This window comes from Mus pahari, chromosome 5, assembly GCF_900095145.1.
Source record: "Mus pahari chromosome 5, PAHARI_EIJ_v1.1, whole genome shotgun sequence".
NCBI classification, from domain to species: domain Eukaryota; kingdom Metazoa; phylum Chordata; class Mammalia; order Rodentia; family Muridae; genus Mus; species Mus pahari.
This window is the reverse complement of record NC_034594.1, coordinates 45,681,789-45,697,768: the sequence shown is the minus strand read 5'-3', so window position 1 is coordinate 45,697,768 and position 15,980 is coordinate 45,681,789. Positions and strand designations below refer to the sequence as shown.

General features: G+C 35.1%; 1 protein-coding gene across 10 annotated transcripts in view; it reads left to right on the top strand.

Annotated features, from left to right (window-relative positions):
- Kansl1l (KAT8 regulatory NSL complex subunit 1 like) overlaps positions 1 to 15,980 on the top strand; it is a 99,164-nt gene that overhangs the window by 28,839 nt on the left and 54,345 nt on the right. For all 10 annotated transcript variants that reach the window (XM_021198334.2, XM_029538358.1, XM_021198332.1 and 7 more), the window contains one exon: positions 12,546 to 12,687. In XM_021198334.2, the coding sequence (XP_021053993.1) occupies positions 12,546 to 12,687 (142 nt within the window). The remainder of the gene's footprint in view (positions 1 to 12,545; positions 12,688 to 15,980) is intronic.

Below are 15,980 nucleotides of genomic sequence, written 5' to 3'. Positions count from 1 at the left end.
ACATCAGTGATTAAAATTGAGATGTATCCATGAGTAAAATTCACATATTTCTCCAAAGCAGTTTTTTGTTATTTTATTTGTGTATCTTTAATTGGTGTTGTCTTAGCATCAAGGAAGTGCAGTAGTTGAATTTGTACATGTAAGCTCTTTAAAGACTGTTTACAACATTGACATTTATCACTTTAAAAAATTATGTCATTTTCTTACATTTTAAAGTGTGGCTTTTATGCACATTTGTTATATAGAATTATTATGACTATAATGCAACATTCAATTTGCCCTATTTCCAAACCACTTCAAACATGTTAATATTTTTAAATATTTAGGATCAAGTTTTGTCCCAAGTAAAGAGAAAGCATTAACAACATATAACTGTCTAAACAAAATATTGAAAATTCTGTAGAAATTCCCTCTTGCTACATTAAAAGATCTCAGGCTGCAGATTCAGTTGAATATACTCTTCTATTTTCCTTGCTACAAAATCAATTGAATAATGAAGTCTATTTCTAGATGACATTTTAAATATCATTAGTTATACTAGTTCTATTAGTACTGGCAACAGAGGGAGAATGCCTTTAAAGGATGTCCTGCTTAATTTTAGGTATAAACATCAGTGAAACTATCTTCTAACAGTTATTGTAAAGGATCAGATTTTAAAGTTCATGGGTTTTTGTGGCCTGGTACTAAGTATTTTCAAAGTAAATTCATCTATTTTGCAGAATATAAGGTTATTTGGGAATGTACACTGTATGGTGGCATTACAGAAATGTCTCTACTTATTTTCGGTTAATTTGTAGTACTCCTTTTTGAGGAACGAAAGTAGTTGTATTTTGGCTTCTGATTGTTTTTGTTGCTGGTGATGCGGTTTTAATAGTCTTTTACCCTCTTTCCAGAGCCATTGCGGTGTTTGGAAGAACTATGAATAAGTCTGCATACCTTAGCAAAAGATAGGTTTCCTCTGAGCTGTTTTAAATTTGAAACTCATAACTTTTTGTTGAAATTTTAACTCCACTGTCCATTCAACAAGACCATATAGGGTAGGGTTCAATCCATATAATTGTCTACTTTTTGAACAAAAGAAATATGTATGTATGGATGTATATGCACAGGATATTTATTGAATTATACTTTCCTTTGTTAGTATGCTTTAGTCTGCTTTAAAATTCATGTTTTTGTTTCTCGATGTCCATAGTTGTCCGTATCACACAAGAATTGTATGAGGATAATTAAGAGTATTTAACTTAGATGAAAAGTGTGGTAGCGGCACTGTACATGAATATATACCCCGTTTTTCTCTCTTCCTTTGATTTGATAGGACTTGAGAGCAGAAGAGGGAGGTTAGAGCTAAATTTTCTGGTTAATGCATGAATTCTTTAAAGTTATGCTAGAAGCTTCGTTTAGATGGTTCATGCACTGAGTTCTGCCAGGATTCTAACCAAATGTAAATAATATCTTACTTTGTGCCACTCTTTGTTATTTAAAACCCTTTAATACCTTCACTCCTTAATTTTTTGTCATTATGCCAGCATTTATAAGCTTCACCTTTCTTACTTTTATATTGTACGTTGTTTTGTGGTTATTGGGGCAGAATCTGGCCATATAGTCTATGCTGGCCTCGGACACACTATCGTGCCTACAGATCATTAAGTTTTAGGATTGGGTCATGAGCCAGCATGTCTAGCTGACAGTAAACACTTTAATTAAGAACTTATTAACTCATCCTAATGGCAGGAAATACCTTTGAAGGAGAGCTTCATTAAGATAGACTAAGCTGTCATAGTAGGGGTACCTCCACATATCACAGATGAAGGACTTAGTTTTTCTTCTCATTTAACAGTTAACAATTAGGCATGCTACAGCCTGTTAGCTCTGTTGTCTCCCTGCACTGACTCACTAGCACTCCATGTCCACACCCAACTCTTTTTAAGGAGCCACTCCATTAGATGTAAAGGCAAGCTCCTGCAGATATGCAGATTATTTTGGCTTACCTCTTAGAGTCAGACTTTGAAACTTAGACTTACCAGAATTTTAGACTGGGAAATGAAGTCTACAGCTCTTCTGCTCAGGGCTCAGAGTTCTGTTATTATAATCCCAGCATTCTGGATAATGAGGCAGGAGGATTATAATCCTGAGGGTAATCTGGGCTATAAAGTGATTCTGATGTGATACTAGCCTATAATATAGTATTGTTCTCTTTCAAAAACCACAGAAAAGACAGAAAAATGACTAGACATTGGTAGAGGGACTGCAGATATGCAGTCTATTTGGTTATCTTTGGCCTTCCACATGCCCATATACACCTTTCTCTGAAATAAAATGTACCTATTTCTCAAAGACAACAAGCTAGAATCGTACAGTGAAGTAGAATATCCCTCCAGTGTGTTAAGATGTGGTTCATCAATGTGATGAGCTACAAATTGGCAAATGTACTTTGACTTCCTGTTTCTTATATGATGCAGAAAGGACAGGAAAGCTATAATAAAATTTATAGGAGAGTTGCTGGGTAAAGGCCAGTGGGTTAAAGTACTTGCTACGGGAGCACGAGGATCTGAATTTTGATTCCCAGCTCATGAGTGGAGATCTGCATGTATCTGTGTGTACCTGCAATACCAGTCCTGGGGATGGAGACAGGGAAGTCTGGGATAGCTTAGCACTGAGTGTATCTAATGGGCGAGCTCAGTTCATCCGGTAAGAAGCCTTGTCTCTGAAAATAAGGCACTTTAAGAAGACAGCTGATGTCTACCTCTGCTTTCCACAGGTTTGTCCAACATCATACACAAAAGTAGTCTAACTAGTTAAAAGAAAAATGTGGATATGTACAATAGTTCCTGGTTTTTACAGCACCAAAACCTGCTGTAGCAATAGAGAAAGGTCTTAGAGGAACCCCAGTTTGGCTTTGCAAAGTAACAGTCTTTTCCTTTGTTCTCTATAGAATCTCACTTTGTTGTATGGGAATGTATTCTCATATCTTTTATGATTATATGCCATCATAGTAAACCATTACTGGATGTTGCACTCCATTATTAACCCTGGACCCAAGGTTTAGTTTCTGTTAGTCTTGTGGCAGCTTTTGCTAACAGAGTTCTCAATGTTTCACTTTTCCCCCCATCTTATGAGTTACATATGAAAATAACCAAAGTCAAATTTCTTCCTTTGCTGGTAATTAAGTTTTGTTAATTTCTATTTTTTCTTCATCATCATCAATTTAGTGAGTTGTCTTGGTGTCATGTTTACTATATACTTGGCTTGAACAAAGCTTTAAAGAAAGATGAAGTTTATGCAGTTAAATAAGGAAGTAACTTAATAACCCACTAAAACAAAATTATGTTCCAGAGGAAGACCACACTCAACAATCTTCTATTTGTATGTTTGTGTGTTTGTATGGTCAGTTACTAGATAGAGGTATATATACATAAACACAGAAGAATAAGTAGCAATAGACCCGGACCTTGAAATGACAGAGATGATGTGAGTAAAGTATTTGTTTTGAACATACTTAATGAAGTCATAAATCATGAGAAATTGAAGATAAAATAACCACTGAACTCTCAGTATCCAAAATAGTAACCTATTTTTCATCTTAGCAAGCGAATGGCTATTTAGAATGCACTAAATAAAACATTGCTACCTTTGATTAGAAGTATGATTTCAGAAGTCAATGGAATGATAATAGAAATGTTGAAAAAAACATATGAGTTATCTATTCAATGAAGTGAGTTTTAACAAAGGTGAATGGCATTTCCAAGTAAGTAAAAGCTGACAAAAGTCAGTATGAGTGTACTAAAACATGTTTTCTTTGCACCCAGGGCTACGAATGTCCTTTCTTAAAAAATAAAAAAAAATGAATAATCTGTAGGCATGGACAATGACAATAAGCTATTATGTATTGCTGACTAAAACCAGTAATTGATGATTAGACAGTTTATCTTAAACATCAGACATACTTTTCTTTCACCCATTTCTCTAAAGTTACTGTTGAGCTCTACCTTGAGCTTCATGTCACAGTTCAGTTATGAGTGCCAAATCCTATTCCAGGCATTAGACTATGCCTGTTGCATCTCACCCGTTACATCTATTTTACCCATTTCATCCATTGTGTCTGTTCCTTCTTTAGGAATTTCTGTATACAGCATCCGCTGTAGTTAACAGAGAAGCTGCCTCAGCAGGATTTAGTAGAGCAGTTCTCTCAGCCTTTGTGAGAGCAGCGATTGCATTTGCTACCATGTTCACAAATCTCCAAGCATAACAACATAACTGACTTCTAAGCAGTGCCACAGAGTTTTCTCAAATTTCACAGATCCTTCAATACCTATGTTCTTAGCGATAGTCATTACAGGAATTTTAAGTGTTCTTTTAATTTCTATCATTGTTTTGATCTTTACTAGGATACTTTAAGGAGTCCAAACAGAGCTCTCCTGAAGCCTCAAACAGGGCCACCTTCTACAGCTACTCTTGTAAGACTGTGAGCATCTGTAATGTGTCATTTACTTCACCATCACTTGTCCTGCAAGATTCGGCACAGTTACTCCAACAGCAACTTTTTTCTTTTTAAATTATTTTATTTTTTGAGATTATGAAATAATTTCCTTCTTCTCTTACCTTCATTGAAGCCCAAACATAGACCCCTCTTCACTTTTCTTCTAATTCAGTCTCTTTTTTCAATAGTTATTGGTCACATGAATGTATGTCTATACATATATATTCTTAAATATAACCCACTTAGTTTGTATAATGTTCCTTGTATGTTTTTGCTGACCATTTGGCATTGAATAACCAATTGGTGTGGTTTTCCCCCTGAGGAATACTATTTCTCTTGCTCTCAGCATCCCTTGTCTGTAGTTCTTTGTATGTGGTTGAGACCTATCCATTTTGGCATGTCTGTTTGGGTTTACCTTCTGAAATTACTAGGCAACACAACCTCACAACAGACTCCCTGATCGTATGTCTCTGATAATTTTTTCAACTTTTTCTGCAATATTCCTGAGCCTTAGGGGCAGGAGTAGTTTGATAGATGTATTTATTGGAACTGGATTCCGCTATGCAGTTTGATGTGTTGTGGTTTTCTGTAATGATATCCATCTGTTTTAAAGAGAAGTTTCCTTGCTGAGGGGCGAGGATTACATTTATCTGTATGAGGACAAATATTTAGAATGTAGTTTCAGGTTGTGCTGGTTTAGTAAAGTGGTTGTAGATTTTTCTCTAAGATCGATAATTTCACTAGGCCTGGGTAGTTGACTAGATTTCTAGAACCAGATATGGATGATTTCTCTCTTGTTTAGTGGGTCCTAAGTACAATTATAGAGCTGTTGGTCAATGCTAAGTATGTGACTGACTATTCCACCTTTAGGGATAGTATGTTATGTCGGTCATTGGGAATCATAGGTGTCAGAGCTATGTAGGATTGTTTGTTGCCTCTATCCTTTGGAAGCTTGTATGTTGCCTTCTGGTACCACAAAAACTAGTCCTCAGAGAGGAGAACGGACAAATCTTTAGACTAGTATACCTTTTTAAAGCTGTTCCTATTCTCTGTAACCCTGGAGCTTTGGTTGTTACAACTTGAAAAGCAACTTTTATCCCATTCAAAAATAGTATATTTACAATTTCTCCAACATCTTCAGTGATTACGATCAAAGAAATTTCAAAAGCAGGTACAACAGATTGGACACTAGAAATTTTCTTTTCACTCAATAAAAACATCTGCTTCTTGGAAATTACATTTTCATCCTTTGGACGTATTAATAACACATTGGAAAATATATCACAATCAAATGTACTGTCTTCTGTACAGTTCACTGTTCAGCGTTTTCCATATTTTTTTTTCTTTTTTTTTTTTGGTTTTTTTCAAGACAGGGTTTCTCTGTATAGCCCTGTTTGTCCTGGAACTCACTCTGTAGACCAGGCTAGCCTTGAACTCAGAAATTCACCTGCCTCTGCCTCCCAATTGCTGGGATTAAAGGTGTGCACCACACTGTCCAGCTTGTTTTCCATCCTTTACTGTAATAATACTTTGTTCTAGACCTTTGTCACTGAATCCAAAATGAAGTTTCCAACTTTTTTGCTTCCATTTGTAGAAATTGTAGCAATGTAAGACATCTCCTCCCTGGTTGTTATAGGTTTATATTGCTTTTTAAGATCAGCAATTAATAGCATCAATAGCCAGCATGACATTTTTGATTTTCATAGAATTAGCCCCTTCTCTGACCTTCTGAAAGCCTTTTTTAGTAATAGAGCATGCCCAAACAGCGATGCTGGGGCCTTCCACACCCTCCTCATTTGTGTCACTGGTATATTTTTAACAAATTTAATATTTTTATATTTATCCTTTAAATCAATTGTCTTTGTAATAATTCTACTATCTTTTGTTACTTTGGGACATCCCCAAATTATTGTTATTCATCTCGGCCCCATTGTAATGGCTACAGCATTGGCTAAGAGTTGTGCTTAGCTTCCTGGGCATTAAGGCATCCTGTCTTTGTCATAAGCTTGAGTGAGGGAAGGAGCCAGTGTGCAGGACACTGGTCACTGTCAAAGAATTTCTGCAAGGTATTGGTGGGAGAGCCAGTGGAGAGGCAGGTGTTCAGCTGTGTGTCAGCAGTGTGGCCAGACTACATTTTTACAAGATATTCAGGCTAAGGAAAACCATATTTGACTTAACTCATATCTCCAGAAAAAAAAAAAAGGAAGGACTGATAGGAAATGGTAAACATTCTAGATCTAAAATATGTAAAGCATATATTTCCAAATAATATAGGTGATTAAAAATCAGATATGAAATATTTTTAGATATGTATATTACAAATTGCATACCTTATATATTTATGCTATTTTAATTCCATTTATTAAATTACTGAAGTGATGCTGGTAGGAATTTGTTTGGCTCTGAATGTATATGTAGGAAAGAATGGTATAAAATCTTTGGTCTGTGCTCACTTAAAAAACTCTAAAACCTATAGCAAATGAAATATGAAATAAAAAGGGAGAAAACCATAGAAATCAAGGAATAGCAAGCCACAAGTCTTCTTTTTTCTGACTGAGTTGATAAACATATCTAGGATGATTAGAAAAAAATGACCAAAAATAGAACTAAAGATATTATAGGTATTACTAAAACAATAATGGAATATAATGATTATGTGCTTAGCAATGAAAATCTTTGAACCAAATAATCTTATGATTTATAACAAAATTTATCAAATATTGCTAAAGAAGAAATAGAAAACATGATAGATGTTATATCATTTAGAAACATTAAACTGATAGTCTTTCTAGATGTAATTTCTAGCTTAGCTATTTTCACTGATTATTTTTGAAACATATGTGTAAAAAATTCCAATTCTATAAAATCTCTTTGATAGAGTAAGAGAGAAAAATTCTTTCTAGTTTACTCTGAGGCCAGCATTAGCTTGATTCTGACACTGGACAAAAATATAAGGAAGCATGAGAAATATAGCTTCTTTCACTCTAGCCATCAAAACATTCATAATAAATATCAAATAGAATTTGGCATAATAATTTAATCATGAGCACACACATTATTAACATTCAAACTTTAAATAAATTAATATCAAAAGTAATTTGACAAAATTCAAACCCACTTATAACTGACAACATATCAGCCTGAGCTACATAGGCAGTGTTTCAAGATAAAACAAAACCTACTCAGAATGCAATGGTACATAGACACATATCATACTTTAAGCTATTTATCATTTGTCTATCTAGTCACATATAGACTGGGAATGAAATATTTCTAGTAAGTTAGATTTGATAAAGACGTTACACCAGGAAGATAGCCCAGTTAAATGTGGACATGCTGTTTGCACAGGCATGTTATTAACGGAACTCCGCATAATCCTTTGGAAAGCAGAAGGTGCATATGAGAAAATAATCTTCAGCAGGTGTTGGCAAGCAGACTCATGAACCAAATGGGATTTAGTTCCTGTCTTGAAAATAGTTACATTGGAATACAGCCACCCTGTGGTGTGTATGGCCTATAGCTACTCTCATATTTCAAAGGCAGAGTTGAATAGTTATAGAGATCCTCTGACCACAAAACCTAAAGCATTTGTTCTGTGTCTTCAGAGATAAAATTTGCTAACCTCTGATCTAAAGGAACCCAATTTTAGGGTAGAAAGGTTTTCCTAGGTGAGCAAATACCAGTTGCAAAGGTTGGATCAGTTTATTTTTCTGGGACCAATCTTTTTTTTTTCTTTTTTAAACATTCATTTCTTACAATTAGACCTTGTCTCTTGATTAGTCATCAGTTTGCTTTATTGTGAACTAACAAAACCTGTGTTAAAGGAAAGATGACATTAAATATGTCTCTCTTTAAGCCTTGGTTAATCTAAGTGTAATTCTGGAAAGCTCTTATTTCAGTAACTATACTTCAAAGACAAGAATCTAGACTCTAGGTTCAAGTATTAAGGCTGTAACTGAAGAGTTGGCACAGTGGGTTAAGAGCCCATGCTGTGGGGCTGGTGAGATGGCTCAGCGGGTAAGAGCACCCAACTGCTCTTCCAAAGGTGCAGAGTTCAGATCCCAGCAACCACATGGTGGCTCACAACCATCCTTAACAAGATCTGTCGCCCTCTTCTGGAGTGTCTGAAGACAGCTGCAGTGTGCTTACATACAATAAATAAATCTTTTAAAAAAAAAAAAAAAAAAAAAAAAAAAAAAAAAGAGCCCATGCTGCTTTTGTGCAGTGCCCAGGCTATTTCCCTCAGCACCCAGCTCTGTAAGTACAGTGCTGGGGCCCATGAACTGGGTTCCTATGGTACTGAGTGTGTATGTGGCATACATGCATACATGCAGGCCAACACCTCTTTTCTGTAGTATTTCCACCAACAAGTTAAGCATTAACTACATGAAAGCAAGGATAGAATTGTAAGGCATAGGCCACCATTTGGAAGATGTACTGTTTTTACACAGCCCAAGTGGTGTCCATGTACAGATTACAGATGTCCTTGCCTTTCTCTTTGTTCAAGATAGGAATACCACCAATGGTCAGCTGCTGGTAGTCTGTGCTGTTTTGCGTACCTCTTAGATGCAGAGAGCCATTGTTCTTAGAAATTTAGCAGCCCAAACTTATATACCAATTACATATTGCTTTTTGATTTGTCTACTTTATTGTTACATCATTGGTTACATATGTTGTTTATATAATCCATATTTTGATTTTTAATGTCTTCAAAAAAGTTGACTATAAACTTACATGTTATCTGTTATGTTTGCAACAATATTTTAAAGAAAAACATGTTAATTAATCATTTTGTCTACATTTCAAATGTTATTCTCTGTCCTGGTCTCCCTTCCACGAACTCCCCACCCATGCCCCACCCCTTTCTCTCTAAGAATGGGTTCCCCCACCCACCCACCTACTCTTGCCTCACCCGGCTGGCATGCCTCTTTGCTGGGGCATCAAGCCTCCACAGGACTGAGTGCCTCCCCTCATACTGATGCTAGATAAGGCAGACCTCTACTACATACATGTAGCAAGCCCGTGTATACTCTTTGGTTGATGGTTTAATCCCTGGGACCCCTGAAAGGTCTGGTTAGTTGATACTGCTGTTCTTCTATGGTGTTGCAATCCCCTTCAGCACCTTCTGCCTTTTCCCCAGGCTCAGTCCAATGGTTGGCTATATCTGTATCTATCTTAGGTGAAAAATATGATTCTAAGCAAGGGAAGTCTTTGGATGAAAAAGCTTGTTTACCCCCTTTACATTCAGCAAACAGGCTTTTAATTATGCCTAGTAAAGTATGGGAAAAATGAGCCATTACAACAGACTCATTCCATACATCACCAATCTTCAGCATGATTTGGTTCATTTAAATTCGATCTAGTAATGTCTGTTGCTATACTCTGATACAACTTGTAAAACTAGAAATGAGTCTTGGTATTAACTTTGGTGACAGTATCTTTCCCATAAGTATTGTATTAAGAAATTAAATATTTTACTACATATTCAAGTCAAACTGAATGTTAATAAGGAAATTTTCTAACTGAAGCAAATGTAATGAAAGAACTTGAAAAATGACCTTTGCTTTCTTTATGGTCTCTTCCATAATGATCTCTAAATTTTAAATGACTTTACCCACTTCATCTTATTATCTTCTCCCCTTGTCAGTCCAACCTATTTTCAGATTGTTTCAGTCAGAATAGGTTATATTCAGTAATAAGTTAAGCTCATAATCTCACAGCTTTTAACATAGTAGGGATCTACCATAGCTTTGGGATATCCTCTACTATTTAGTATGGTTTTATAGCTATTCTATCTGCACCAGTGGATTTTAAGGTCCTTGGGTATACAAAATGATAGTCTATTTTGCACAGAGCCTGTTGATTGGTAGTAATCACATGGCTCCAACTTCAGTACAAAGAGGGCTATATATAAAATACTAGTAGCACACGGGGTATTTGGAGACTACAGTTTGTACACCAGTGATATCATATCTTCCTTGTTTCTTTTCATGACTCATGGCTTTAGTAGCAACACTGCTTGGGGAAATAATTTTGTTAGTACTTTCTAAGTAGCTCCCATTTTACACTAAATCATCAATCTCACCTGTTCAAGTTGTGTTGGTATGGCTCTTGCTTTACTCTCCAAACTTTGTGATAGGCATTTAGTACTACTAAATACTATCTCTATGAAATGAATTTAAAATATGTACTCTCTAACTTTGATTTAAAAATGTTCAAAATTTGAAAAATTATAATTTAGACTATAAACTGAAAATGTAAATGTCTAGAGAAACTGCTGCATATGGGGTTGTCATTCATATTATGGCAATTAAAATCTTAATGGCTTTTTAGAAATACTGATATAAAATCCTATTATACTTACTAAATTGTATGTAGCAAGGTTACAATAATTGCCTTTTTTATCTGACAGAAAATTTTTTTCACTATCTCCTCTGGCTGAGTTTATATGCACATTCCATCATAAAATTATTATTGTTGTTGTTTTCAAGATAGAGTCTCCCTATGCTCTGGCTGTTCTGGAACTCACTATGTAGACCAGGCTGTCCTTGAATGCAGAGCAATCAGCCTGCCTGTGTCTTCTGACTGCTGGGATAAAAGGCGTGTGCCATTTTGTATGACCTGTTTTGTTTGATTTGTTTTGTTTTCATTATACATTTTCTCCACTTTTAGAGTAGTTTTGGCTTCAAAGAAAAACAGTAAATATCAGAATTCCTGTGTCCTCTCTGTCCCAGCAAGTTCACTCACAACTTCCATATCAATTACCATCTGATACTGATCTGTTATTATCACCTGTAATTATCATTATAGCTCATTCTATGATCTTGGAGATATATACATTTTAGATAATTTTTAAAATATTCATATATTTTTCTATTACATAGTTATTAGTTCTGAGTTATACTTTTAATTTTTGGTGATATTTTCCCCTTGGCAGTCTATTAATTTTCCTTCCTCCTTCCCTTATTCCCCACCACCTCCTACCATACCATGTATAATCACAATTATTTATTTTTCTAGCTCACGCAGTTACACTATTTTCATGAAACAATTCATTTGTAGTCCTCCCAACTATAGCTTCTAAGAGTGCCTCTGCTAAAAGATAGAGGAACTAAGAAGTTTCAACATTTATTTCAAAACATAAATGAAAGTAGAGGTCTTTATAAATTCTTTTTGTTCTTTGTATTGTGCAACATAGTCATTACGTTTTAAACAAGATATTTATCTTTAAAAAAAAAAACAACTGAAGACCTATGTATTCAAAATAGTGATTTGAAATGTAAAGTCTGGTCATGGTGGCACAGGCATTTGGGAGTCAGAGGCAGGTAGATTTCTGAGTTTGAGGCCAGCCTGGGCTACAGAGCTTGGTCCAGGCCATCCAAAGCATTCAGTGAGATACTATTAAAAGAAAGAAAGAGAGGAAGCAAGGGACAGACGGAGGGAGGAATCGAGGGAGGGAGGAATGGAGGGAAGGAGGAATGGAGGGAAGGAGAGGGGAGGGGAGCAGAGGGAAGGGAAAGGGAGGAGAGGGAAAATGAGAAGGAAATACAGCAGAGGGTTCATTTTTGTAAATTATTGTCAATGCCTTTAATTTTAAGTATTAGTAATATAATGATACTTTTAGTCTACCAAGTAAAAATTACAGTTAAGTCGAGTACACTAGAGTGAATTTAGGTATAGTTCAAATGGGTTATCTAGTACTTGACTTCCACTTTTACTTGTTAAATCCTCATAGAACAGATGTTACCAGATGTTGGAGTTGTTATTCTTGTTTCCTTTTCCTTACTGGTTCATTCCCCATGCAAGCCCTTAGCATCAGTAGCATATTAAATTACAGAGGGATTATCCTACTGTTGGGTACATAATATTGACGAAAGCCAAGTATTCATGTGGTAGAAAGGTAAGGAATCAAATTTCCTTTGATAAGAAATCAGTCTGCTATTTTCCCTTGATGTAGTGTACATGTCTTCTAAAAGAAATGACATTTTATGAAACTAGTCAAGGAAGTTATTAGCACTCTGACAGTCTGACTTTGTGCTTTGACTAACAGTGTTTGTTTTGTTCCCAGCAACTCTAGTACTGAATGGAAGTGGCTTGTAGACAGAGCGCAAGTTGGCAGCAGATGGACTTGGCTTCAAGCTCAGATTTCAGAGCTGGAATACAAAATCCAGCAGCTAACAGATATCCACAGGCAGATTCGTGCCTCCAAGGTATTGTTAGTATTGTTTGTTTTTTGTTAAAATTGTTACCTGTATAATTTTTCACACAAAATAATTTTTATTAAGTTTCATGAAAGGAGCTAGTTTCAGGTTTTCAAATATTAATTTCTTAATACTAATGTTGCTTTTCTCAAGCGTATATATATATATATATATATATATATATATATATATATATATACACATATACACACATATGTATATGTATATATAATTTGACAGTACGTTTAAACAATTAAAAACATTGAGCTTAAGTTAATAGAAATATTATACATTTTAAAACATTTTTATTGTCAAATGTATGTATAACAATTCATTAATGTATTCATTTTTATGTGTACAACAATAGTATTAAGTAATTTAATAATATCAGGCATCCATTTTCTTTCTATTTCTTTTCTTTTTTTCCACCTTTTTTTTCTTTATGTAGCCTTGGTTATCCTGGAACTCACTCTATAGATCAGGCTGGCCTGAATTCAGAGAGATTTGCTTGCCTCTGCCTTCAGAGTGCTACGGTTAAAGGCATACATCACTCCCTGCCTGGCTTCTTTTAAGACTGAAAACTATACCCATTAAACAGTGACTATCCAGTTTTCTGTCTTCATAACCTTAATAACCATGTCTGTTTATAGTGGAAACATAATAATACCTAGTTTTTTTGTGACTGGCTTATTATATATATATAGCTTGTGGTCCTTCCATTTTATGGACATTGTAGTATATACTTGAATTTCCTTTTTGAAAGTTGAATAGTTGTATATTTATCACATTTTGTTTATTTATTACTCCAATGACAGATATGTAAATTTTTTCACATTTTAGCTGTTGTCAGGGTGCTGTGAATAGAGTGAAAAAGTTCTCTCTTTAAAGCACTCTTTTCAGTGGAACAGGATGTATGCCTTTAACCACAGCACATGGGAAAGGGAGGCAAGTGGATTTCTTTGAGTACAAGGTCTCCCTGCCTAGGTAGTCAATTCCAAGCTAGCCAGGGCTCAATAGTGTGATCCTTTCTGAGAAACAAAGAAAGAAACAAAATATTCTTTTGGCTATACATCCATAAATGGAATTAGAGGATTGCATGATAATTCTATTTTTAATTTTTAATGAACTATAGTATACAATAGTTCTAATTTCTCTAAGTTGTGGCCAATATTTTTGTTTTTTGCTTAATATTGGTGTTTTGCTTTTTTAAGTAATAATATTACTGAATGTCAGGTGGTATCTCTTTTCTATTTCAGTTTACAATTTCCTAATTATTAATGGTGTTTAGCATATTTTTATGTTTATTGGTTATTTATATATGTTCTCTGGAGAAATATTTATAAATCAGGCCTTTTGTGTATTTATGATTGGTTTTGTTGTTGCTGTATTTTAGGGAATCTTTATCTTGATAATAATTGCTTACATAGTATTTGATTTTCATATCTTTACTCTTTTGTTGTCTCTATTATTTTTATGAAGTCTATTTTATCTATTATATTTTTATCTGTGCCTTTGGTGTTCTTTTATTTTCTTCAAGGATCTTCTAGTGAGGTATTTGGTCCATTTTGAGTTAGTTTTGGTATGTGCAGTTCTTTTGCATGTAGATCTCCAGTTTTCCCAGGGGCATTAGTTGAAAGTTCATACTTTGCTTGTTTCTGTTGAATGGTTTGGACAGTATTCTCAAAACTCATTTGACCATATATGCAAATACTTTATTTCTCTGTTCTATTTTTCTAGATGTCTGCCTATGTTTATACTGCTATTATACTATTTTGGTTATTCTAGTCATTTTAGAATCAAGGAGTAGGTCTTCCAGTTTTTGGTTTATGTTTTGTTTCCATTTCCTAGCTATCGTGAGAAGAACAGCAATGAACACAGCTGGACAAATTTCTGAGGAGTAGGATGTTGAACCCTTTGGGCATATGCCAAGGGACGGTATAGCCGAGTCATATAATATTCTTTTTTAACCTTTTGAGAGTTCTCTCCACCGATTCCAACAGTACCTGTACCCATTTGCAATACCCACAGCAGTAAACCAGTCCTTTTCCCTGCATCTCTTCCAGCATTTGATGAAGGTTATTCGTTGATTCTTGCCATTCTCACTAGGATCAGATGAAGTCACAAAGTTTTGATTTAGATTTTCCTAATTGCTATGGATGATGAACAGTTTTTGAGATATTTCTTAGTAATTTTTTTCTTTTGAAAACTCTCCATTCATATCCCAGACTCCCTTTTGAATTGGTAATTTTTTTGACTCTTTGTGTTTCTTAGTTCTTTATATGTTCTGGATGGTAAACCTCTGTCAGCGGTGTAGCTGGTGAAGACTCTCTCCCGTCCTGCGGTCTTCCTCTTCACCTAGCTGTTTCTTTAGCTGTGCAGAGGCTTGTTACTTCCATGGAACCTCACGAAACAATTGAAGCCTTGCTTCTTGGGGAAAATGGTGACCTTTCCTACCCCCAACCATGTAGGGTGTTCCCTGTGTTTTCTTTTAGTAGTTTCAGAGTTTTGGATCTCAGGTTTGGTCTTTGATCTACTTATAGTTTTCAAGTAAGGTGATAAAAAACGGGTCTAATTCCATTCTTCTACATGTGGTCATCCAATTTCCTCAAAACTATTTGAGATGATTTCTTTTTCCCCCAGTGTGTGTTTTTGGTCTCTTTGTCAAATATTAAGTGGCTGAAGTTAGATGTGGTCATGTTTGGGTCTTTGTATTTTGTTCCATTGGCCCCTGTGTCTGTTTTTGTGTCTATATGTTGTGTTTACTACTGTGGCTCTGTAATTTATCTCAAATCTGGAATTGTACTCCCTGCTGCACTGTTCCTTTTTTGTTCAGAATTGTTCTGGATAGCTGGGATCTTTGTGATTCCATATGAAGTTTAGAATGCCTTCTGTTTCTGTGAGGAATGAGATTGGAATTTTGATTTGGATTGCACTGAATCTGTAAATATATTTTGTAGAACTGTCATTTTCACAATGGTAGTACTAACAACCCACGAACAAGGGTGTCTTTCCATTTTCTAATGTCTTATCTCTTTTTTTCCAGTGGTTTTCATTATAGAGGTTCTTCATTTCCCTGGTTTGGCTTACTCTGAGGCCATTGTGAATGGGAGTGTGTCCATCATCTTCTTCTCTGTTTGTCTGTTCATGTATTTTGTGCAAGTTGATCCATGTTGCTGAATTGTATTATTTGTAGAAATTTTATGATAGACTTTTTGGGATCTCTAATATATATCATCTGCAAAAGGGATAGTTTTACTTTTTTTACATATTTGTATTGAAAATTTTAAATTTTTTATTCTTAT